The sequence below is a fragment of the Cherax quadricarinatus genome, chromosome 3 (assembly GCF_038502225.1).
Source record: "Cherax quadricarinatus isolate ZL_2023a chromosome 3, ASM3850222v1, whole genome shotgun sequence".
Taxonomy (NCBI): domain Eukaryota; kingdom Metazoa; phylum Arthropoda; class Malacostraca; order Decapoda; family Parastacidae; genus Cherax; species Cherax quadricarinatus.
In genome coordinates this window covers 39,749,143-39,775,779 of record NC_091294.1, presented here as the reverse complement: position 1 = coordinate 39,775,779, position 26,637 = coordinate 39,749,143, and the positions used below count along the sequence as shown (strand labels likewise).

General features: G+C 45.9%; 1 protein-coding gene across 1 annotated transcript in view; it reads left to right on the top strand.

Moving 5' to 3' along the window:
* The window catches only part of LOC128684056 (gamma-aminobutyric acid receptor subunit alpha-2), a 262,722-nt gene that overhangs the window by 100,384 nt on the left and 135,701 nt on the right, over positions 1–26,637 (top strand). Inside the window, exon 3 of the mRNA XM_070091347.1 lies at positions 2,474–2,612. Coding sequence (XP_069947448.1) covers positions 2,474–2,612 — 139 coding nt within the window. The remainder of the gene's footprint in view (positions 1–2,473; positions 2,613–26,637) is intronic.

Here is a 26,637-nt window from a genome sequence, read left to right as displayed (position 1 = left end):
TGTTGAATGATGGTGCTTTTGTTGAATGATGGTGCTTTTGCTGAATGATGGTGCTTTTGTTGAGTGATTGTGCTTTTGTTGAATGATGGTGCTTTTTGTTGAATGTTGGTGCTTTTGTTGTATGATGGTGATTTTGTTGAATGATGGTGCTTTTGTTGAATGATGATGCTTTTGTTGAATGATGGTGCTTATGTTGAATGGTTGTGTTTTTGTTGGATGATGGTGATTTTGTTGAATGATGGTGCTTTTGTTGAATGATGGTACTGTTTTTATTGAATGATGGTGCTTTTGTTGAATGATGGTACTGTTTTTATTGAATGATGGTGCTTTTGTTGAATGATGGTGCTTTTGTTGAATGATGGCGCTTTTATTGAATGATGGCGCTTTTGTTGAATGATGGTGCTTTTGTTGAATGATTGTGCTTTTGTTGAATGATGGTGCTTTTGTTGAATGATTGTGCTTTTGTTGAATGATGGCGCTTTCGTTGAATGATGGTGCTTTTGTTGAATGGTGGTGGTTTTGTTGAATGATGATGCTTTTGTTGAATGATGATGGTGCTTTTGTTGAATGATGGTGCTTTTGTTGAATGATGGTGCTTTTGTTGAATCATAGTGTTTTTGTTGAATGATGATGCTTTTCCTGAACGATGGTGCTTTTGTTGAATGATGGTGCTTTTGTTGAATGATGGTGCTTTTGTTGAGTGATGGTGCTTTTGTTGAATGATGATGCTTTTGTTGAATGATGGTGCTTTTGTTGAATGATGGTGCTTTTGTTGAATGATGATGCTTTTGTTGAATGATGGTGCTTTTCTTGAATGATGGAACTGTTTTTGTTGAATGATGATGCTTTTGTTGAATGATAAAGCTTTTGTTGAGAGATGATGCTTTTGTTGAATGATGGTGCTTTTGCTGATTGTTGGTGCTTTTTGTTGAATGATGGTGATTTTGTTGAATGATGGCGCTTTTGTTGAATGATGATGCTTTTGTTGAATGATGGTACTGTTTTTATTGAATGATGGTGCTGTTGTTGAATGATGATGCTTTTGTTGAGTGATGGTACTGTTTTTGTTGAATGATGGTGCTTTTGTTGAATGGTGGTGCTTTCTTTGAATGGTGGTGCTTTTGTTGAATGGTGGTGATTTTGTTGAATGATGGTGCTTTTGTTGAATGATGATAATGTTTTTGTTGAATGATGGTGCTTTTGTTGAATGGTGATGCTTTTGTTGAGTGATGGTACTGTTTTTGTTGAATGATGGTGCTTATGTTGAATGGTGGTGCTTTTGTTGAATGATGGTGATTTTGTTGAATGATGGTGCTTTTGTTGAGTGATGGTGCTTTTGTTGAATGGTGGTGCTTTTGTTGAATGACGGTGATTTTGTTGAATGATGGTGATTTTGTTGAGTGATAGTGCTTTTGCTGAATGATGATGCTTTTGTTGAATGATGATGGTGCTTTTGTTGAATGATGGTGCTTTTATTGAATGATGATGCTTTTGTTGAATGATGATGCTTTTGTTGAATGGTGGTGCTTTCTTGAATGATGGTGCTTTTGTTGAATGATGGTACTGTTTTTGTTGAATGATGGTGCTTTTGTTGAATGATGGTACTGTTTTTGTTGAATGATGGTGCTTTTGTTGAATGGTGGTGCTTTTATTGAATGATGATGCTTTTGTTGAATGATGATGCTTTTGTTGAATGATGATGCTTTTGTTGAATGGTGGTGCTTTCTTGAATGATGGTGCTTTTGTTGAATGATGGTACTGTTTTTGTTGAATGATGGTGCTTTTGTTGAATGATGGTACTGTTTTTGTTGAATAATGGTGCTTTTGTTGAATGATGGTACTGTTTTTGCTGAATGATGGTGCTTTTGCTGAATGATGGTACTGTTTTTGTTGAATGATGGTGCTTTTGTTGAATGATGGTACTGTTTTTGTTGAATGATGGTGCTTTTGTTGAATGATGGTACTGTTTTTGTTGAATGATGGTGCTTTTGTTGAATGATGGTACTGTTTTTGTTGAATGATGGTGCTTTTGTTGAATGATGGTACTGTTTTTGTTGAATGATGGTGCTTTTGTTGAATGATGGTACTGTTTTTGAATGTTGGTACTATTACTGAATGTTTTTACTGTTGTTGAATAATAGTACTGTTGTTGATGGTACTCTTTTTGATCATACTCTTGTTAATAGTAATGTTGTTGATGGGACTGTAGTTGATAGTACTGTTGTTGATAGTACTGTTGTTGATAGTGCTGTTGTTGATAGTACAGTTGTTGATAGTACTGTTGTCGATGGTACTGTTGATGAATGATAGTACTGTTGTTGACGGTGCTCATGTTGATGATATTGTTGTTGATAGTGCTGTTGTTGATAGCAATGTTGTTGATGGTACTGTTGTTGAATGACAGTACACAAACGTAATCTTCCTGCTAGGGTATGTCACATCCTCAGTTACATAGTCTCGTCTGTGTCTACAGGAGCCCATGACCCAGGCAAGCAAGGTAGTAGCAGCGAGGAGCAGCAGTGACATGGCCAGACTCTCTCACAACATCTCTGCTATCCTGGAAAACCTTCTCATGAATTACAACAACCAGGTGCGCCCCGGATACCATGAAGGTCAGTGACCTCGGATGTTTCTCTGTAAGAAGCCTATGTTCACCCGTAGTGTGAGCCTAGCTTATTGAGTGAGACAGTTACGTTGAAGGAACACCCGTAGTGTGAAGCTAGTTTATTGTATGAGATAGTTACGTTGTAAGGACACCCGTAGTGTGAGCCTAGCTTATTGTGTGAGACAGTTACGTTGAAGGAACACCCGTAATGTGAAGCTAGCTTATTGTGAATGATAGCTACGTTCTAGAAACACCCGTTACGTTCACACAGTGTAAACACAGGTATCTACATTTCTCCCTCATATTCCATCACCTAAGCTAGGTTGCACGCATGAGCTAACGAATCCGCGCCTCGGGCCCAGAGGGAAAAAAACTAATCTCAGAGGAAAATCAGACCTTCTCATGAATTACAACAACCAGGTGCACCCCATATACCATGAAGGTCAGTGACCTCGGATGTTTCTGTGTAAAAAGCCTATGTTCACCCGTAGTGTGAAGCTAGCCTATTCTGTGAGATAGTTACGTTGAAGGAACACCCGTAGTGTGAAGCTAGCTTATTGTGTGTGATAGCTACGTTGAAGGAACACACGTAGTGTGAGCCTAGCCTATTGTGTGAGATAGTTACGTTGAAGGACCACCCGTAGTGTGAAGCTAGCTTATTGTGTGAGACAGTTACGTTGAAGGAATACCCGTAGTGTGAAGCTAGCTAATTGTGAATGAAAGTTACGTTCTAGAAACACCCGTCGTGACATCTTATCCTATTCTTTATGACAGTGTCACACAGTGTAAACAAAGGCTATCTACATTTCTCCCTCATATTCCATCACCTAAACTAGGTTGTATGCATGAGCTAACGAATCCGCGCCTCGGGCGAAGGAGAGGGGAAAAAACTAAGCTCAGAGGAAAATCAGACGCAACAGAAAATCGGTTAAAATTTTTGAAGCGCGACCCGTAAAATCCTTGCGAAATTTCTAATAACGTTTTCATAAGGTATCACTAGAGACGGGCTTTGAGATGAGTTAAGTTAAGATAACAGATTCTTAGCCGTGAGAGATTTGCACGACTAGCCGAGGATTCGAACCCGTGTTGTTTTAGCCCGCCACGGGTTCAATCCTCGGCTAGTCGCATTGTTGTTATTGATTAACTATCACTTGTTTGTGGATGCTCTCTTGTCACTCGAAACCTTGATGATCAAAGAGGGTTATCCTCATCCTCCTTCACCTTTTCCTTCCCTCTGCTCCTAATCCTCATCCTTCTTTCGTAAGCACTTGTTGTGGTTTTAGAATGTTATGGCACGGTATGTGGTGTTGTGTTTATGGTCTGGTGTGCACTCAAAGAATATTGTGTGCACGTGGGTGAGAGGTGGGGAGGGAGCGGAGAGGTGGGGAGGGGAAGGGAGGGATGGGGAGGGGAGGGAAGATAGAGTAGGGGAAGGAAGAGGAAGTAGGCACGAACGGCTCTGTTGTAAACTTCTCGAGACTTTTTAGAGTTGTTTGGTACAGTCTGGAAAGTATCAGTATCACATTCATTCTCACTGACTCTCTCTCTCTCTTTCTCTCTCTCTCTCTCTCTCTCTCTCTCTCTCTCTCTCTCTCTCTCTCTCTCTCTCTCTCTCTCTCTCTCTCTCTCTCTCTCTCTCTCTCTCTCTCTCTCTCTCTCTCTCTCTCTCTCTCTCTCTCTCTCTCTCTCTCTCTCTCTCTCTCTCTCTCTCTCTCTCTCTCTCTCTCTCGCTCTTTCTTTTTTTTACACAGGGTTTGACAAGGTTAAGGATCCCTAGTTTTATTGACAAGCTATTTACAGGTTAAGGATTCCTAACTTTATTGGCAAGCTAAGAGCTGTTACCTACATCAGCTCATTTGAAAGCATTTTTATTGTTATGAGACATACAAGTAGGGAACAGGATGAAGTTGGAACCATCTGTGGGCCAGCATTTTCATTTTATCAACTGTCTTTATCTCGTTGACATCATTATGCTGTACGAATGTGTTCCATACTCGAGTCATCCTGGGTAAATATGATCTCAGACGGAGTGATGTTCTGGAGAAGGGTACAGCCAAAGTGAAGTTGCTACTTTCTGCCCATCTTGTGGCATAAAAGCTTGTTTCACGCTGTCCTCGAAGTGAATCCAAGCGTGGTACTTTGACAGTATTGGCCTTGTACATAACAGTAAGGCCACCCACATCTCTCCTGTGTTGAAGGCTCTGCTGAAATGCCAGATCTATCCAGGATGGGTCCACGTCAGAGATGAGACGTCTTGCTCTGTTCTCTACTCTGTCAAGCAGTCGCAGATGAGAGGGGGGGCAGACAAACCAAGAAAGTGGAGCATACTCAAGGTGTAAGCGTATTTGTGCCTCGTACAGAATCTTGCAACCCCTACTGTCAAGCAGATGCGAGATACGGCGAAGTGCTGTAAGCTTCCTGGCTGCCTTGTTTGCAAGATTTACAACATGGTTCTTCATGGTTAGTTTGGAGTCAAATTTCACCCCAAGGATATCAACTTCTTCTCCAGGTGCCAACATCCTCCCATTCATCCTTACTACTGCACCAGCATTACCATCATGGTGCCTAGAGACGATCATCATTTGCGTTTTCTCAGGTGCAAATGTTACTTGCCATCTATTTCCCCAAGCTGATATAGCTCTTAGCTGGTGATTGATGTAGCTTAGAGCAGCTGGCACTTCTTCTCTTGGATAAGTGAATGTCAGTGTACAGTCGTCTGCATATGCATGTGATTCTGGGATGAGATGAAGAAGGTCGTTGAAGTAGACATTCCACAACAATGGTCCCAGCACGCTTCCTTGTGGAACACTTGCCCCAATAGGATGTCTTGCTGATTCCGTTCCATTGAGAACTACACTTAGAGATCTACCATGAAGGTTATCACTGAGGAGACGTAGTGTAGAGCCTGCAGTTCCCAGTGCTTGAAGTTTTGCTAAAAGGCCCTGGTGCCACACCCGGTCGAAAGCGCCAGCAATGTCCAGTGCTACCACACAGCTGACTTTGGACTCATCCAGTGACTGGTGCCACTTAGTGGAGAGGTTTAACAACAGATCAGCAGCAGAGTAACCTTTCTTGAAGCCATATTGACGATCACAAAGTAGTAAGTGGTAGTCAAAAAACTCTGTCATTTGTCTTGAGATTATTGTCTCAAGGATCTTACCAGTGATTGACAGTAGTGACACTGGTCTGTAGTTGCTGCTCTGATCTTCTTTCCCTTCTTCCCTTCTTCTCTCTCTCTCTCTCTCTCTCTCTCTCTCTCTCTCTGGAGTGGGTACAACAGAAGATGGATTAATAGTGTGGGTACAGAAGAAGCTGGATTAATAGTGTGGGTATAGCAGTAGCTGGATTAATAGTGTGGATACAGCAACAGCAGGGTTAATAGTGTGGGTAAAACAACAGCTGGATTAATGGTGTGGGTATAGCAGCAGCTGAATTAATAGTGTGGGTACAGCAGCAGCTGGATTAATAGTGTGGGTATAACATCAGCTGGATTAATGGTGTGGGTATAGCAACAGCTGGATTAATGGTGTGGGTATAGCAGCAGCTGGATTAATGGTGTGGGTTTAGCAGCAGCTGGATTAATGGTGTGGGTATAGCAGCAGCTGGATTAATGGTGTGGGTATAATAACTACATCACGACGAGCACTTGACAGTGAATCCCCTGACTTAATAATAATAATAATAATAATAATAATAATAATAATAATAATAATAATAATAATAATAATAATAATAATAATAATAATAATAATAATAATAATAATGATAATAACAATAATAATAATAACAATAATAATAATAATAATAATAATAATAATAATAATAATAATAATAATTATAATAATAATAATAGTGTTAAAGGAGACGTAGGTGTGGTGATTGAAGTGGTCAGCGTCCACCTCCGCTACTGAGTTTAGAATTACAAGTGGAATCACTGATATACTCAGCTCTGTGAGTGCTTGTGAGTGCCTGTGGAGTAACACTAGCTGTGCTCTGTGAGTGCCTGTGGAGTAACACTAGGTATGCTCTGTGAGTGCCTGTGGAGTAACACTAGGTATGCTCTGTGAGTGCCTGTGGAATAACACTAGTTGTGCTCTGTGAGTGCCTGTGGAGTAACAATAGCTCAGCTCTGTGAGTGCCTGTGGAGTAACACTAGCTGTGCTCTGTGAGTGCCTGTGGAGTAACACTAGCTGTGCTCTGTGAGTGCCTGTGGAGTAACCCTAGGTATGCTCTGTGAGTGCCTGTGGAGTAACACTAGGTATGCTCTGTGAGTGCCTGTGGAATAACACTAGTTGTGCTCTGTGATTGCCTGTGGAGTAACAATAGCTCAGCTCTGTGAGTGCCTGTGGAGTAACACTAGGTATGCTCTGTGAGTGCCTGTGGAATAACACTAGCTGTGCTCTGTGAGTGCCTGTGGAGTAACAATAGCTCAGCTCTGTGAGTGCCTGTGGAGTAACACTAGCTGTGCTCTGTGAGTGCCTGTGGAGTAACACTAGCTGTGCTCTGTGAGAGTCTGTGGAGTAACACTAGCTGTGCTCTGTGAGTGCCTGTGAAGTAACACTAGCTGTGCTCTGTGAGTGTCTGTGGAGTAACACTAGGTATGCTCTGTGAGTGCCTGTGGAGTAACACTAGGTATGCTCTGTGAGTACCTGTGGAGTAACACTAGGTATGCTCTGTGAGTGCCTGTGGAGTAACACTAGCTGTGCTCTGTGAGTGCATGTGGAGTAACACTAGGTATGCTCTGTGAGTGCCTGTGGAGTAACACTAGGTATGCTCTGTGAGTGCCTGTGGAGTAACAATAGCTCAGCTCTGTGAGTGCCTGTGGAGTAACACTAGCTGTGCTCTGTGAGTGTCTGTGGAGTAACACTAGGTATGCTCTGTGAGTGCCTGTGGAGTAACACTAGGTATGCTCTGTGAGTGCCTGTGGAGTAACACTAGGTATGCTCTGTGAGTGCCTGTGGAGTAACACTAGGTATGCTCTGTGAGTACCTGTGGAGTAACACTAGGTATGCTCTGTGAGTGTCTGTGGAGTAACACTAGCTGTGCTCTGTGAGTGCCTGTGGAGTAACACTAGGTATGATCTGTGAGTGTCTGTGGAGTAACACTAGGTATGCTCTGTGAGTGTCTGTGGAGTAACACTAGCTGTGCTCCGGGAGTGCCTGTGGAGTAACAATAGCTCAGCTCTGTGAGAGTCTGTGGAGTAACACTAGCTGTGCTCTGTGAGTGCCTGTGGAGTAACACTAGGTATGCTCTGTGAGTGTCTGTGGAGTAACACTAGCTGTGCTCTGTGAGTGCCTGTGGAGTAACACTAGCTGTGCTCTGTGAGTGCCTGTGGAGTAACACTAGGTATGCTCTGTGAGTGCCTGTTGAGTAACACTAGCTGTGCTCTGTGAGTGCCTGTGGAGTAACAATAGCTCAGCTCTGTGAGTGCCTGTGGAGTAACACTAGCCGTGCTCTGTGAGTGCCTCTGGAGTAACAATAGCTCAGCTCTGTGAGTGTCTGTGGAGTAACACTAGCTGTGCTCTGTGAGTGTCTGTGGAGTAACACTAGTAGCTGTGCTCTGTGAGTGCCTGTGGAGTAACACTAGCTGTGCTCTGTGAGTGCCTGTGGAGTAACACTAGCTGTGCTCTGTGAGTGTCTGTGGAGTAACACTAGTAGCTGTGCTCTGTGAGTGCCTGTGGAGTAACACTAGCTGTGCTCTGTGAGTGCCTGTGGAGTAACACTAGCTGTGCTCTGTGAGTGTCTGTGGAGTAACACTAGTAGCTGTGCTCTGTGAGTGCCTGTGGAGTAACACTAGCTGTGCTCTGTGAGTGCCTGTGGAGTAACACTAGCTGTGCTCTGTGAGTGTCTGTGGAGTAACACTAGTAGCTGTGCTCTGTGAGTGCCTGTGGAGTAACACTAGCTGTGCTCTGTGAGTGCCTGTGGAGTAACACTAGCTGTGCTCTGTGAGTGCCTGTGGAGTAACGCTAGGTATACTCTGTGAGTGCCTGTGGAGTAACACTAGGTATGCTCTGTGAGTGCCTGTGGAGTAACACTAGCTGTGCTCTGTGAGTGCCTGTGGAGTAACAATAGCTCAGCTCTGTGAGTGCCTGTGGAGTAACACTAGCTGTGCTCTGTGAGTGCCTGTGGAGTAACACTAGGTATGCTCTGTGAGTGCCTGTGGAGTAACACTAGGTATGCTCTGTGAGTGCCTGTGGAGTAACACTAGGTATTCTCTGTGAGTGCCTGTGGAGTAACACTAGGTATGCTCTGTGAGTGCCTGTGGAGTAACACTAGGTATGCTCTGTGAGTGCCTGTGGAGTAACACTAGGTATTCTCTGTGAGTGCCTGTGGAGTAACACTAGCTGTGCTCTGTGAGTGCCTGTGGAGTAACACTAGGTATGATCTGTGAGTGCCTGTGGAGTAACACTAGGTATGCTCTGTGAGTGCCTGTGGAGTAACACTAGCTGTGCTCTGTGAGTGCCTGTAGAGTAACACTAGGTATGCTCTGTGAGTGCCTGTGGAGTAACACTAGCTGTGCTCTGTGAGTGCCTGTAGAGTAACACTAGGTATGATCTGTGAGTGCCTGTGGAGTAACACTAGGTATTCTCTGTGAGTGCCTGTGGAGTAACACTAGCTGTGCTCTGTGAGTGCCTGTGGAGTAACACTAGGTATTCTCTGTGAGTGCCTGTGGAGTAACACTAGCTGTGCTCTGTGAGTGCCTGTGGAGTAACACTAGGTATGCTCTGTGAGTGCCTGTGGAGTAACACTAGGTATGCTCTGTGAGTGCCTGTGGAGTAACACTAGCTGTGCTCTGTGAGTGCCTGTAGAGTAACACTAGCTGTGCTCTGTGAGTGCCTGTGGAGTAACACTAGGTATGATCTGTGAGTGCCTGTGGAGTAGCACTAGGTATGCTCTGTGAGTGCCTGTGGAATAACACTAGCTGTGCTCTGTGAGTGCCTGTGGAGTAACAATAGCTCAGCTCTGTGAGTGCCTGTGGAGTAACACTAGCCGTGCTCTGTGAGTGCCTGTGGAGTAACAATAGCTCAGTTCTGTGAGTGCCTGTGGAGTAACACTAGCTGTGCTCTGTGAGTGTCTGTGGAGTAACACTAGCTGTGCTCTGTGAGTGCCTGTGGAGTAACACTAGCTGTGCTCTGTGAGTGCCTGTGGAGTAACACTAGGTATGCTCTGTGAGTGCCTGTGCAGTAACACTAGGTATGCTCTGTGAGTGCCTGTGGAGTAACACTAGGTGTGCTCTGTGAGTGCCTGTGGAGTAACAATAGCTCAGCTCTGTGAGTGCCTGTGGAGTAACACTAGCTGTGCTCTGTGAGTGCCTGTGGAGTAACACTAGGTATGCTCTGTGAGTGCCTGTGGAGTAACACTAGGTATGCTCTGTGAGTGCCTGTGGACTAACACTAGGTATGCTCTGTGAGTGCCTGTGGAGTAACACTAGGTATGCTCTGTGAGTGCCTGTGGAGTAACACTAGGTATTCTCTGTGAGTGCCTGTGGAGTAACACTAGGTATGCTCGGTGAGTGCCTGTGGAGTAACACTAGGTATGCTCTGTGAGTGCATGTGGAGTAACACTAGGTATGCTCTGTGAGTGCCTGTGGAGTAACACTAGGTATGATCTGTGAGTGCCTGTGGAGTAACACTAGGTATGCTCTGTGAGTGCCTGTGGAGTAACACTAGGTATTCTCTGTGAGTGCCTGTGGAGTAACACTAGGTATGCTCTGTGAGTGCCTGTGGAGTAACACTAGCTGTGCTCTGTGAGTGCCTGTGGAGTAACACTAGGTATGCTCTGTGAGTGCCTGTGGAGTAACACTAGGTATTCTCTGTGAGTGCCTGTGGAGTAACACTAGGTATGCTCTGTGAGTGCCTGTGGAGTAACACTAGCTGTGCTCTGTGAGTGCTTGTGGAGTAACACTAACTGTGCTCTGTGAGTGCCTGTAGAGTAACACTAGCTGTGCTCTGAGAGTGCCTGTGGAGTAACACTAGCTCAGCTCTGTGAGTGCCTGTGGAGTAACAACAGCTCAGCTCTGTGAGTGGTTGTAGAGTAACAATAGCTGTGCTCTGTGAGTGCTTGTAGAGTAGCAATAGCTCAGCTCTGTGAGTTCCTGTGGAGTAACAATAGCTCAGCTCTGTGAGTGCCTGTGGAGTAACACTAGGTATGCTCTGTGAGTGCTTGTGGAATAACACTAGCTGTGCTCTGTGAGTGCCTGTGGAGTAACAATAGCTCAGCTCTGTGAGTGCCTGTGGAGTAACACTAGCTCAGCTCTGTGAGTGCCTGTGGAGTAACAATAGCTCAGCTCTGTGAGTGCCTGTGGAGTAACACTAGCTGTGTTCTGTGAGTGCCTGTGGAGTAACACTAGCTGTGCTTTGTGAGTGCCTGTGGAGTAACACTAGCTGTGCTCTGTGAGTGCTTGTGGAGTAACACTAGCTGTGCTCTGTGAGTGCCTGTGGAGTAACACTAGCTGTGCTCTGTGAGTGCCTGTGGAGTAACACTAGCTGTGCTCCGTGAGTGCCTGTGGAGTAACACTAGCTGTGCTCTGTGAGTGCCTGTGGAGTAACACTAGCTGTGCTCTGTGAGTGCCTGTGGAGTAACACTTGCTGTGCTCTGTGACTGCCTGTGGAGTAACACTAGCTGTGCTCTGTGAGTGCCTGTGGAGTAACACTAGCTGTGCTCTGTGAGTGCCTGTGGAGTAACACTAGCTGTGCTCCGTGAGTGCCTGTGGAGTAACACTAGCTGTGCTCTGTGAGTGCCTGTGGAGTAACACTAGCTGTGCTCTGTGAGTGCCTGTGGAGTAACACTAGCTGTGCTCTGTGAGTGCCTGTGGAGTAACACTAGCTGTGCTCTGTGAGTGCCTCTGGAGTAACACTAGCTGTGCTCTGTGAGTGCCTGTGGAGTAACACTAGCTGTGCTCTGTGAGTGCCTGTGGAGTAACACTAGCTGTGCTCTGTGAGTGCCTGTGGAGTAACACTAGCTGTGCTCTGTGAGTGCCTGTGGAGTAACACTAGCTGTGCTCTGTGAGTGCCTGTGGAGTAACACTAGCTGTGCTCTGTGAGTGCCTGTGGAGTAACACTAGCTGTGCTCTGTGAGTGCCTGTGGAGTAACACTAGCTGTGCTCTGTGAGTGCCTGTGGAGTAACACTAGCTGTGCTCTGTGAGTGCCTGTGGAGTAATACTAGCTGTGCTCTGTGAGTGCCTGTGGAGTAACACTAGGTATGCTCTGTGAGTGCCTGTGGAGTAACACTAGGTATGCTCTGTGAGTGCCTGTGGAGTAACACTAGGTATGCTCTGTGAGTGTCTGTGGAGTAACACTAGCTGTGCTCTGTGAGTGCTTGTGGAGTAGCACTAGCTGTGCTCTGTGAGTGCCTGTGGAGTAACACTAGCTGTGCTCTGTGAGTGCCTGTGGAGTAACACTAGCTGTGCTCTGTGAGTGCCTGTGGAGTAACACTAGCTGTTCTCTGTGAGTGCCTGTGGAGTAACACTAGCTGTGGGAGGAACAGAACTAACATATAGAGGTAGCTTATAGCTCCTGCCTTCCATCCACTTGTCTATCCTCTAAATTCCATGGGATTTTTTTTTTTTAACATGATATGTATCATTATTTTTCACCATGTTTCTGCCAACAGTAGACGGAGGGAGTGGAGGGTAGTGAGAGATCCTTCTGCTTTACTATCCTTGCTTCAAAAATCTAGTCAATATATGATACTTCGTAATCTAGATTGAAATAAATAGTTTTGCCACCAGATACTATCAGTGTGGACTCTAAAGTCCTCTGTTTTTTGTCATATGTACTCCCATGTACCAACACCACACCAGCCATCATATGTACTCCCATGTACCAACACCACACCAGCCATCATATGTACTCCCATGTATCAACACCACACCAGCCATCATATGTACTCCCATGTACCAACACCCCACCAGCCATCATATGTACTCCCATGTACCAACACCCCACCAGCCATCATATGTACTCCCATGTATCAACACCACACCAGCCATCATATGTACTCCCATGTATCAACACCCCACCAGCCATCATATGTACTCCCATGCACCAACACCCCACCAGCCATCATATGTACTCCCATGTACCAACACCCCACCAGCCATCATATGTACTCCCATGTATCAACACCACACCAGCCATCATATGTACTCCCATGTATCAACACCACACCAGCCATCATATGTACTCCCATGTATCAACACCACACCAGCCATCATATGTACTCCCATGTACCAACACCCCACCAGCCATCATATGTACTCCCATGTATCAACACCACACCAGCCATCATATGTACTCCCATGTATCAACACCACACCAGCCATCATATGTACTCCCATGTACCAACACCACACCAGCCATCATATGTACTCCCATGTACCAACACCACACCAGCCATCATATGTACTCCCATGTACCAACACCTCACCAGCCATCATATGTACTCCCATGTATCAACACCACACCAGCCATCATATGTACTCCCATGTACCAACACCTCACCAGCCATCATATGTACTCCCATGTATCAACACCACACCAGCCATCATATGTACTCCCATGTACCAACACCCCACCAGCCGTCATATGTACTCCCATGTACCAACACCCCACCATCCATCATATGTACTCCCATGTACCAACACCACACCAGCCATCATATGTACTCCCATGTACCAACACCCCACCAGCCATCATATGTACTCCCATGTACCAACACCACACCAGCCATCATATGTACTCCCATGTACCAACACCACACCAGCCATCATATGTACTCCCATGTACCAACACCACACCAGCCATCATATGTACTCCCATGTACCAACACCACACCAGCCATCATATGTACTCCCATGTACCAACACCTCACCAGCCATCATATGTACTCCCATGTATCAACACCACACCAGCCATCATATGTACTCCCATGTATCAACACCACACCAGCCATCATATGTACTCCCATGTACCAACACCACACCAGCCATCATATGTACTCCCATGTACCAACACCCCACCAGCCATCATATGTACTCCCATGTACCAACACCACACCAGCCATCATATGTACTCCCATGTACCAACACCACACCATCCATCATATGTACTCCCATGTATCAACACCACACCAGCCATCATATGTACTCCCATGTATCAACACCACACCAGCCATCATATGTACTCCCATGTATCAACACCACACCAGCCATCATATGTACTCCCATGTATCAACACCACACCAGCCATCATATGTACTCCCATGTATCAACACCACACCAGCCATCATATGTACTCCCATGTATCAACACCACACCAGCCATCATACGTACTCCCATGTATCAACACCACACCAGCCATCATATGTACTCCCATGTATCAACACCACACCAGCCATCATATGTACTCCCATGCATCAACACCACACCAGCCATCATATGTACTCCCGTGTATCAACACCACACCAGCCATTATATGTACTCCCATGTACCAACACCCCACCAGCCATCATATGTACTCCCATGTATCAACACCACACCAGCCATCATATGTACTCCCATGTACCAACACCACACCAGCCATCATATGTACTCCCATGTATCAACACCACACCAGCCATCATATGTACTCCCTTGTACCAACACCACACCAGCCATCATATGTACTCCCATGTACCAACACCACACCAGCCATCATATGTACTCCCATGTATCAACACCACACCAGCCATCATATGTACTCCCATGTACCAACACCACACCAGCCATCATATGTACTCCCTTGTACCAACACCACACCAGCCATCATATGTACTCCCATGTACCAACACCACAACAGCCATCATATGTGCTCCCATGTACCAACACCACACCAGCCATCATATGTACTCCCATGTACCAACACCACACCAGCCATCATATGTACTCCCATGTACCAACACCACAACAGCCATCATATGTGCTCCCATGTACCAACACCACACCAGCCATCATATGTACTCCCATGTACCAACATCACACCAGCCATCATATGTACTCCCATGTACCAACATCAGACCAGCCATCATATGTACTCCCATGTATCAACACCACACCAGCCATCATATGTACTCCCATGTACCAACACTACACCAGCCATCATATGTACTCCCATGTACCAACACCACACCAGCCATCATATGTACTCCCATGTACCAACACCACACCAGCCATCATATGTACTCCCATGTACCAACACCACACCAGCCATCATATGCACTCCCATGTACCAACACCACACCAGCCATCATATGTACTCCCATGTACCAACACCACACCAGCCATCATATGTACTCCCATGTATCAACACCACACCAGCCATCATATGTACTCCCATGTACCAACACCACACCAGCCATCATATGTACTCCCATGTATCAACACCACACCAGCCATCATATGCACTCCCATGTACCAACACCACACCAGTTATCATATGTACTCCCATGTACCAACACCACACCAACCATCATATGTACTCCCATGTACCAACACCGCACCAGCCATCATATGTACTCCCATTTATCAACACCACACCAGCCATCATATGTACTCCCATGTACCAACACCACACCAGCCATCATATGTACTCCCATGTACCAACACCACACCAGCCATCATATGTACTCCCATGTACCAACACCACACCAACCATCATATGTACTCCCATGTACCAACACCACACCAGCCATCATATGTACTCCCATGTACCAACACCACACCAGCCATCATATGTACTCTCATGTACCAACACCACACCAGCCATCATATGTACTCCCATGTATCAACACCACACCAGCCATCATATGTACTCCCATGTATCAACACCACACCATCCATCATATGTACTCCCATGTACCAACACCACACCAGCCATCATATGTACTCCCATGGATCAACACCACACCAGCCATCATATGTACTCCCATGTATCAACACCACACCAGCCATCATATGTACTCCCATGTATCACCACACCAGCCATCATATGTACTCCCATGTATCAACACCACACCAGCTATCATATGTACTCAAATGTATCAACACCACACCAGCCATCATATGTACTCCCATGTATCAACACCACACCAGCCATCATATGTACTCCCATGTATCACCACACCAGCCATCATATGCACTCCCATGTATTAACACCACACCAGCCATCATATGTACTCCCATGTATCAACACCACACCAGCCATCATATGTACTCCCATGTACCAACACCACACCAGCCATCATATGCACTCCCATGTATTAACACCACACCAGCCATCATATGTACTCCCATGTATCAACACCACAGCAGCCATCATATGTACTCCCATGTATCAACACCACACCATCCATCATATGTACTCCCATGTACCAACACCACACCAGCCATCATATGTACTCCCATGTATCAACACCACACCAGCCATCATATGTACTCCCATGTATCAACACCACACCAGCCATCATATGTACTCCCATGTATCACCACACCAGCCATCATATGTACTCCCATGTATCAACACCACACCAGCTATCATATGTACTCCCATGTACCAACACCACACCAGCCATCATATGCACTCCCATGTATTAACACCACACCAGTTATCATATGTACTCCCATGTATCAACACCACACCAGCCATCATATGTACTCCCATGTACCAACACCACACCAGCCATCATATGTACTCCCATGTATCAACACCACACCAGCCATCATATGTACTCCCATGTACCAACACCACACCAGCCATCATATGTACTCCCATGTTCCAACACTACACCAGCCATCATATGTACTCCCATGTACCAACACCACACCAGCCATCATATGCACTCCCATGTATCAACACCACACCAGCCATCATATGTACTCCCATGTACCAACACCACACCAGCCATCATATGTACTCCCATGTATCAACACCACACCAGCTATCATATGTACTCCCATGTACCAACACCACACCAGCCATCATATGTACTCCCATGTATCAACACCACACCAGCCATCATATGTACTCCCATGTATCAACACCACACCATCCATCATATGTACTCCCATGTACCAACACCACACCAGCCATCATATGTACTCCCATGTATCAACACCACACCAGCCATCATATGTACTCCCATGTACCAACACCACACCAGCCATCATATGTACTCCCATGTATCAACACCACACCAACCATCATATGTACTCCCATGTATCAACACCACACCATCCATCATATGTACTCCCATGTACCAACACCACACCAGCCATCATATGTACTCTCATGTATCAACACCACACCAGCCATCATATGTACTCCCATGTACCAACACCACACCAGCCATCATATGTACTCCCATGTATCAACACCACACCAGCCATCATATGTACTCCCATGTATCAACACCACACCATCCATCATATGTACTCCCATGTACCAACACCACACCAGCCATCATATGTACTCCCATGTATCAACACCACACCATCCATCATATGTACTCCCATGTACCAACACCACACCAGCCATCATATGTACTCCCATGTATCAACACCACACCATCCATCATATGTACTCCCATGTACCAACACCACACCATCCATCATATGTACTCCCATGTATCAACACCACACCAGCCATCATATGTACTCCCATGTATCAACACCACACCATCCATCATATGTACTCCCATGTACCAACACCACACCAGCCATCATATGTACTCCCATGTATCAACACCACACCATCCATCATATGTACTCCCATGTATCAACACCACACCAGCCATCATATGTACTCCCATGTACCAACACCACACCAGCCATCATATGTACTCCCATGTATCAACACCACACCATCCATCATATGTACTCCCATGTACCAACACCACACCAGCCATCATATGTACTCCCATGTACCAACACCACACCAGCCATCATATGTACTCCCATGTACCAACACCACACCAGCCATCATATGTACTCTCATGTACCAACACCACACCAGCCATCATATGTATTCCCATGTATCAACACCACACCAGCCATCAAATGTACTCCCATGTATCAACACCACACCATCCATCATATGTACTCCCATGTACCAACACCACACCAGCCATCATATGTACTCCCATGTATCAACACCACACCAGCCATCATATGTACTCCCATGTATCAACACCACACCAGCCATCATATGTACTCCCATGTATCACCACACCAGCCATCATATGTACTCCCATGTATCAACACCACACCAGCTATCATATGTACTCCCATGTATCAACACCACACCAGCCATCATATGTACTCCCATGTATCAACACCACACCAGCCATCATATGTACTCCCATGTATCACCACACCAGCCATCATATGCACTCCCATGTATTAACACCACACCAGCCATCATATGTACTCCCATGTATCAACACCACAGCAGCCATCATATGTACTCCCATGTATCAACACCACACCATCCATCATATGTACTCCCATGTACCAACACCACACCAGCCATCATATGTACTCCCATGTATCAACACCACACCAGCCATCATATGTACTCCCATGTATCAACACCACACCAGCCATCATATGTACTCCCATGTATCACCACACCAGCCATCATATGTACTCCCATGTATCAACACCACACCAGCTATCATATGTACTCCCATGTACCAACACCACACCAGCCATCATATGCACTCCCATGTATTAACACCACACCAGCCATCATATGTACTCCCATGTATCAACACCACACCAGCCATCATATGTACTCCCATGTACCAACACCACACCAGCCATCATATGTACTCCCATGTATCAACACCACACCAGCCATCATATGTACTCCCATGTACCAACACCACACCAGCCATCATATGTACTCCCATGTTCCAACACTACACCAGCCATCATATGTACTCCCATGTACCAACACCACACCAGCCATCATATGCACTCCCATGTATCAACACCACACCAGCCATCATATGTACTCCCATGTACCAACACCACACCAGCCATCATATGTACTCCCATGTATCAACACCACACCAGCTATCATATGTACTCCCATGTACCAACACCACACCAGCCATCATATGTACTCCCATGTATCAACACCACACCAGCCATCATATGTACTCCCATGTATCAACACCACACCATCCATCATATGTACTCCCATGTACCAACACCACACCAGCCATCATATGTACTCCCATGTATCAACACCACACCAGCCATCATATGTACTCCCATGTACCAACACCACACCAGCCATCATATGTACTCCCATGTATCAACACCACACCAACCATCATATGTACTCCCATGTATCAACACCACACCATCCATCATATGTACTCCCATGTACCAACACCACACCAGCCATCATATGTACTCTCATGTATCAACACCGCACCAGCCATCATATGTACTCCCATGTACCAACACCACACCAGCCATCATATGTACTCCCATGTATCAACACCACACCAGCTATCATATGTACTCCCATGTACCAACACCACACCAGCCATCATATGTACTCCCATGTATCAACACCACACCAGCCATCATATGTACTCCCATGTATCAACACCACACCATCCATCATATGTACTCCCATGTACCAACACCACACCAGCCATCATATGTACTCCCATGTATCAACACCACACCAGCCATCATATGTACTCCCATGTACCAACACCACACCAGCCATCATATGTACTCCCATGTATCAACACCACACCAACCATCATATGTACTCCCATGTATCAACACCACACCATCCATCATATGTACTCCCATGTAACAACACCACACCAGCCATCATATGTACTCTCATGTATCAACACCACACCAGCCATCATATGTACTCCCATGTACCAACACCACACCAGCCATCATATGTACTCCCATGTATCAACACCACACCAGCCATCATATGTACTCCCATGTATCAACACCACACCATCCATCATATGTACTCCCATGTACCAACACCACACCAGCCATCATATGTACTCCCATGTAACAACACCACACCATCCATCATATGTACTCCCATGTACCAACACCACACCAGCCATCATATGTACTCCCATGTATCAACACCACACCATCCATCATATGTACTCCCATGTACCAACACCACACCATCCATCATATGTACTCCCATGTATCAACACCACACCAGCCATCATATGTACTCCCATGTATCAACACCACACCATCCATCATATGTACTCCCATGTACCAACACCACACCAGCCATCATATGTACTCCCATGTATCAACACCACACCAGCCATCATATGTACTCCCATGTATCAACACCACACCAGCCATCATATGTACTCCCATGTATCACCACACCAGCCATCATATGTACTCCCATGTATCAACACCACACCAGCTATCATATGTACTCCCATGTATCAACACCACACCAGCCATCATATGTACTCCCATGTATCAACACCACACCAGCCATCATATGCACTCCCATGTATCACCACACCAGCCATCATATGCACTCCCATGTATTAACACCACACCAGCCATCATATGTACTCCCATGTATCAACACCACACCAGCCATCATATGTACTCCCATGTACCAACACCACACCAGCCATCATATGCACTCCCATGTATTAACACCACACCAGCCATCATATGTACTCCCATGTATCAACACCACAGCAGCCATCATATGTACTCCCATGTATCAACACCACACCATCCATCATATGTACTCCCATGTACCAACACCACACCAGCCATCATATGTACTCCCATGTATCAACACCACACCAGCCATCATATGTACTCCCATGTATCAACACCACACCAGCCATCATATGTACTCCCATGTATCACCACACCAGCCATCATATGTACTCCCATGTATCAACACCACACCAGCTATCATATGTACTCCCATGTACCAACACCACACCAGCCATCATATGCACTCCCATGTATTAACACCACACCAGCCATCATATGTACTCCCATGTATCAACACCACACCAGCCATCATATGTACTCCCATGTACCAACACCACACCAGCCATCATATGTACTCCCATGTATCAACACCACACCAGCCATCATATGTACTCCCATGTACCAACACCACACCAGCCATCATATGTACTCCCATGTTCCAACACTACACCAGCCATCATATGTACTCCCATGTACCAACACCACACCAGCCATCATATGCACTCCCATGTATCAACACCACACCAGCCATCATATGTACTCCCATGTACCAACACCACACCAGCCATCATATGTACTCCCATGTATCAACACCACACCAGCTATCATATGTACTCCCATGTACCAACACCACACCAGCCATCATATGTACTCCCATGTATCAACACCACACCAGCCATCATATGTACTCCCATGTATCAACACCACACCATCCATCATATGTACTCCCATGTACCAACACCACACCAGCCATCATATGTACTCCCGTGTATCAACACCACACCAGCCATCATATGTACTCCCATGTACCAACACCACACCAGCCATCATATGTACTCCCATGTATCAACACCACACCAGCTATCATATGTACTCCCATGTACCAACACCACACCAGCCATCATATGTACTCCCATGTATCAACACCACACCAGCCATCATATGTACTCCCATGTATCAACACCACACCATCCATCATATGTACTCCCATGTACCAACACCACACCAGCCATCATATGTACTCCCATGTATCAACACCACACCAGCCATCATATGTACTCCCATGTACCAACACCACACCAGCCATCATATGTACTCCCATGTATCAACACCACACCAACCATCATATGTACTCCCATGTATCAACACCACACCATCCATCATATGTACTCCCATGTACCAACACCACACCAGCCATCATATGTACTCTCATGTATCAACACCACACCAGCCATCATATGTACTCCCATGTACCAACACCACACCAGCCATCATATGTACTCCCATGTATCAACACCACACCAGCCATCATATGTACTCCCATGTATCAACACCACACCATCCATCATATGTACTCCCATGTACCAACACCACACCAGCCATCATATGTACTCCCATGTATCAACACCACACCATCCATCATATGTACTCCCATGTACCAACACCACACCAGCCATCATATGTACTCCCATGTATCAACACCACACCATCCATCATATGTACTCCCATGTACCAACACCACACCAGCCATCATATGTACTCCCATGTATCAACACCACACCATCCATCATATGTACTCCCATGTATCAACACCACACCAGCCATCATATGTACTCCCATGTACCAACACCACACCAGCCATCATATGTACTCCCATGTATCAAAACCACACCATCCATCATATGTACTCCCATGTACCAACACCACACCAGCCATCATATGTACTCCCATGTACCAACACCACACCAGCCATCATATGTACTCCCATGTACCAACACCACACCAGCCATCATATGTACTCTCATGTACCAACACCACACCAGCCATCATATGTACTCCCATGTATCAACACCACACCAGCCATCAAATGTACTCCCATGTATCAACACCACACCATCCATCATATGTACTCCCATGTACCAACACCACACCAGCCATCATATGTACTCCCATGTATCAACACCACACCAGCCATCATATGTACTCCCATGTATCAACACCACACCAGCCATCATATGTACTCCCATGTATCACCACACCAGCCATCATATGTACTCCCATGTATCAACACCACACCAGCTATCATATGTACTCCCATGTATCAACACCACACCAGCCATCATATGTACTCCCATGTATCAACACCACACCAGCCATCATATGTACTCCCATGTATCACCACACCAGCTATCATATGCACTCCCATGTATTAACACCACACCAGCCATCATATGTACTCCCATGTATCAACACCACACCAGCCATCATATGTACTCCCATGTACCAACACCACACCAGCCATCATATGCACTCCCATGTATTAACACCACACCAGCCATCATATGTACTCCCATGTATCAACACCACAGCAGCCATCATATGTACTCCCATGTATCAACACCACACCATCCATCATATGTACTCCCATGTACCAACACCACACCAGCCATCATATGTACTCCCATGTATCAACACCACACCAGCCATCATTTGTACTCCCATGTATCAACACCACACCAGCCATCATATGTACTCCCATGTATCACCACACCAGCCATCATATGTACTCCCATGTATCAACACCACACCAGCTATCATATGTACTCCCATGTACCAACACCACACCAGCCATCATATGCACTCCCATGTATTAACACCACACCAGCCATCATATGTACTCCCATGTATCAACACCACACCAGCCATCATATGTACTCCCATGTACCAACACCACACCAGCCATCATATGTACTCCCATGTATCAACACCACACCAGCCATCATATGTACTCCCATGTACCAACACCACACCAGCCATCATATGTACTCCCATGTTCCAACACTACACCAGCCATCATATGTACTCCCATGTACCAACACCACACCAGCGATCATATGCACTCCCATGTATCAACACCACACCAGCCATCATATGTACTCCCATGTACCAACACCACACCAGCCATCATATGTACTCCCATGTATCAACACCACACCAGCTATCATATGTACTCCCATGTACCAACACCACACCAGCCATCATATGTACTCCCATGTATCAACACCACACCAGCCATCATATGTACTCCCATGTATCAACACCACACCATCCATCATATGTACTCCCATGTACCAACACCACACCAGCCATCATATGTACTCCCATGTATCAACACCACACCAGCCATCATATGTACTCCCATGTACCAACACCACACCAGCCATCATATGTACTCCCATGTATCAACACCACACCAACCATCATATGTACTCCCATGTATCAACACCACACCATCCATCATATGTACTCCCATGTACCAACACCACACCAGCCATCATATGTACTCTCATGTATTAACACCACACCAGCCATCATATGTACTCCCATGTACCAACACCACACCAGCCATCATATGTACTCCCATGTATCAACACCACACCAGCCATCATATGTACTCCCATGTATCAACACCACACCATCCATCATATGTACTCCCATGTACCAACACCACACCAGCCATCATATGTACTCCCATGTAACAACACCACACCATCCATCATATGTACTCCCATGTACCAACACCACACCAGCCATCATATGTACTCCCATGTATCAACACCACACCATCCATCATATGTACTCCCATGTACCAACACCACACCATCCATCATATGTACTCCCATGTATCAACACCACACCAGCCATCATATGTACTCCCATGTATCAACACCACACCATCCATCATATGTACTCCCATGTACCAACACCACACCAGCCATCATATGTACTCCCATGTATCAACACCACACCATCCATCATATGTACTCCCATGTATCAACACCACACCAGCCATCATATGTACTCCCATGTACCAACACCACACCAGCCATCATATGTACTGCCATGTATCAACACCACACCATCCATCATATATACTCCCATGTACCAACACCACACCAGCCATCATATGTACTCCCATGTATCAACACCACACCATCCATCATATGTACTCCCATGTATCAACACCACACCAGCCATCATATGTACTCCCATGTACCAACACCACACCATCCATCATATGTACTCCCATGTACCAACACCACACCATCCATCATATGTACTCCCATGTATCAACACCACACCAGCCATCATATGTACTCCCATGTACCAACACCACACTAGCCATCATATGTACTCCCATGTATCAACACCACACCATCCATCATATGTACTCCCATGTACCAACACCACACCAGCCATCATATGTACTCCCATGTATCAACACCACACCATCCATCATATGTACTCCCATGTACCAACACCACACCATCCATCATATGTACTCCCATGTATCAACACCACACCATCCATCATATGTACTCCCATGTACCAACACCACACCAGCCATCACTGCATCACATCATCCTTGTATCGACACCACAATAATTTACCTTTCACGACACGCCACCTCAACCACACCTATTTCCACTACACACCTGCTGCCTCAACTTTCTAAATCTATCACAATCGTCGCCGATTCTTCACCAGCAACAATAAACTATCAACTCCACCAGCACCTACCAAGCACGTCACCAGTCAGCCTACAATAACAAACCTAATTGCGCAATAAATGATGCAACGGAATGAGAGAGAGAGAGAGAGAGAGAGAGAGAGAGAGAGAGAGAGAGAGAGAGAGAGAGAGAGAGAGAGAGAGAGAAGAACATACAGAAAATTTTTTTTTTATTATCACACTGGCCGATTCCCACCAAGGCAGGGTGGCCCGAAAAAGAAAAACTTTCACCATCATTCACTCCATCACTGTCTTTCCAGAAGGGTGCTTTACACTACAGTTTTTAAACTGCAACATTAACACCCCTCCTTCAGAAAATGTATTAATTAAATAAGAAGCAATGAGTGCAGTAAGAAAGAGCTCATTCAGCGTTAAGGGACCACGACTCTTCAACACTCTCTCTTCGTGCATAAGGAAGATCACCATCAAATCCCCAGCTGTCATCAAGTAGAAACTCAACAGATTTCTCAAATTATTTCCTGATCAACCGGGTTGTGGTGCATACGTTGGATTGTGGACGGTGGGCACCAACAGCTTGATCTGTCAAGCCTCCGGTGGAGACTACAGGTTATTTACTGGAAGGTGGTCTAGGAAAACAGAGAAATAAGATCTTAGAAACAAGGTATAAAATAGGAACTACATTAAAGTACAAGTGGGTAGAGAGGACACACACACACACACACACACACACACACACACACACGACGTAGTGGAGGCGGGGCCAGGAGCTCGGACTCGACCCCCGCAGCCTCAACTAGGTGAGTACACACACGCACACACACAATTAGGTGAGTACACACACACACACACACACACACACACACGCACACACACACGCACACACACACATCACACACACCAACACACACACCCTCACACACACCAACACACACACAAACACACACACAATCACACACACGCGCACATACTCACACACACACACACACACACACACACACACACACACACACACACACTCACACACACACACACACACACACACACACACACACACACACACACACACACACACACACACACACACACACACACACACACACACACACAGAGATATGATAAAGCTCACGACGTACTGGAGGCGGGGCCAGGAGCTCGGACTCGAGCCCCGCAACCTCAACTAGGTGAGTACACACACACACACACACACACACACACACACACACACACACACACACACACACACACACACACACACACACACACACACACACACACACACACACACACACACACACACACGACGTAGTGGAGGCGGGAACCATACATAGTTTTAAGGCGAGGTTTGATAAAGCTCAGAGAGCAGGGAGAGAGAGGGCCCAGTAGCAACCAGTGAAGAGGCGGGGCCAGGAAGAAGCTCTAAGTGACCTTGACACCTCAAAGGCAATGGGACCTGGACAACATCTCCCATGGGTCCTTAGAGAAGGAGCAGAGATGCTGTACGTGCCTCTAACCACAATCTTCAACACATCCCTTGGAAACTGGGCAACTACCTGAGAAATGGAAGACAGCTAATGTAGTCCCCTATATTTAAGAAAGGAAACAGAAACGAGGTACTAAACTACAGACCTGTGTCTCTGACATGTATTGTGTGCAAAGTCACGGAGAAGATTATGGGAGGAGGAGTGGTCGAACACCTGGAAAGGAAC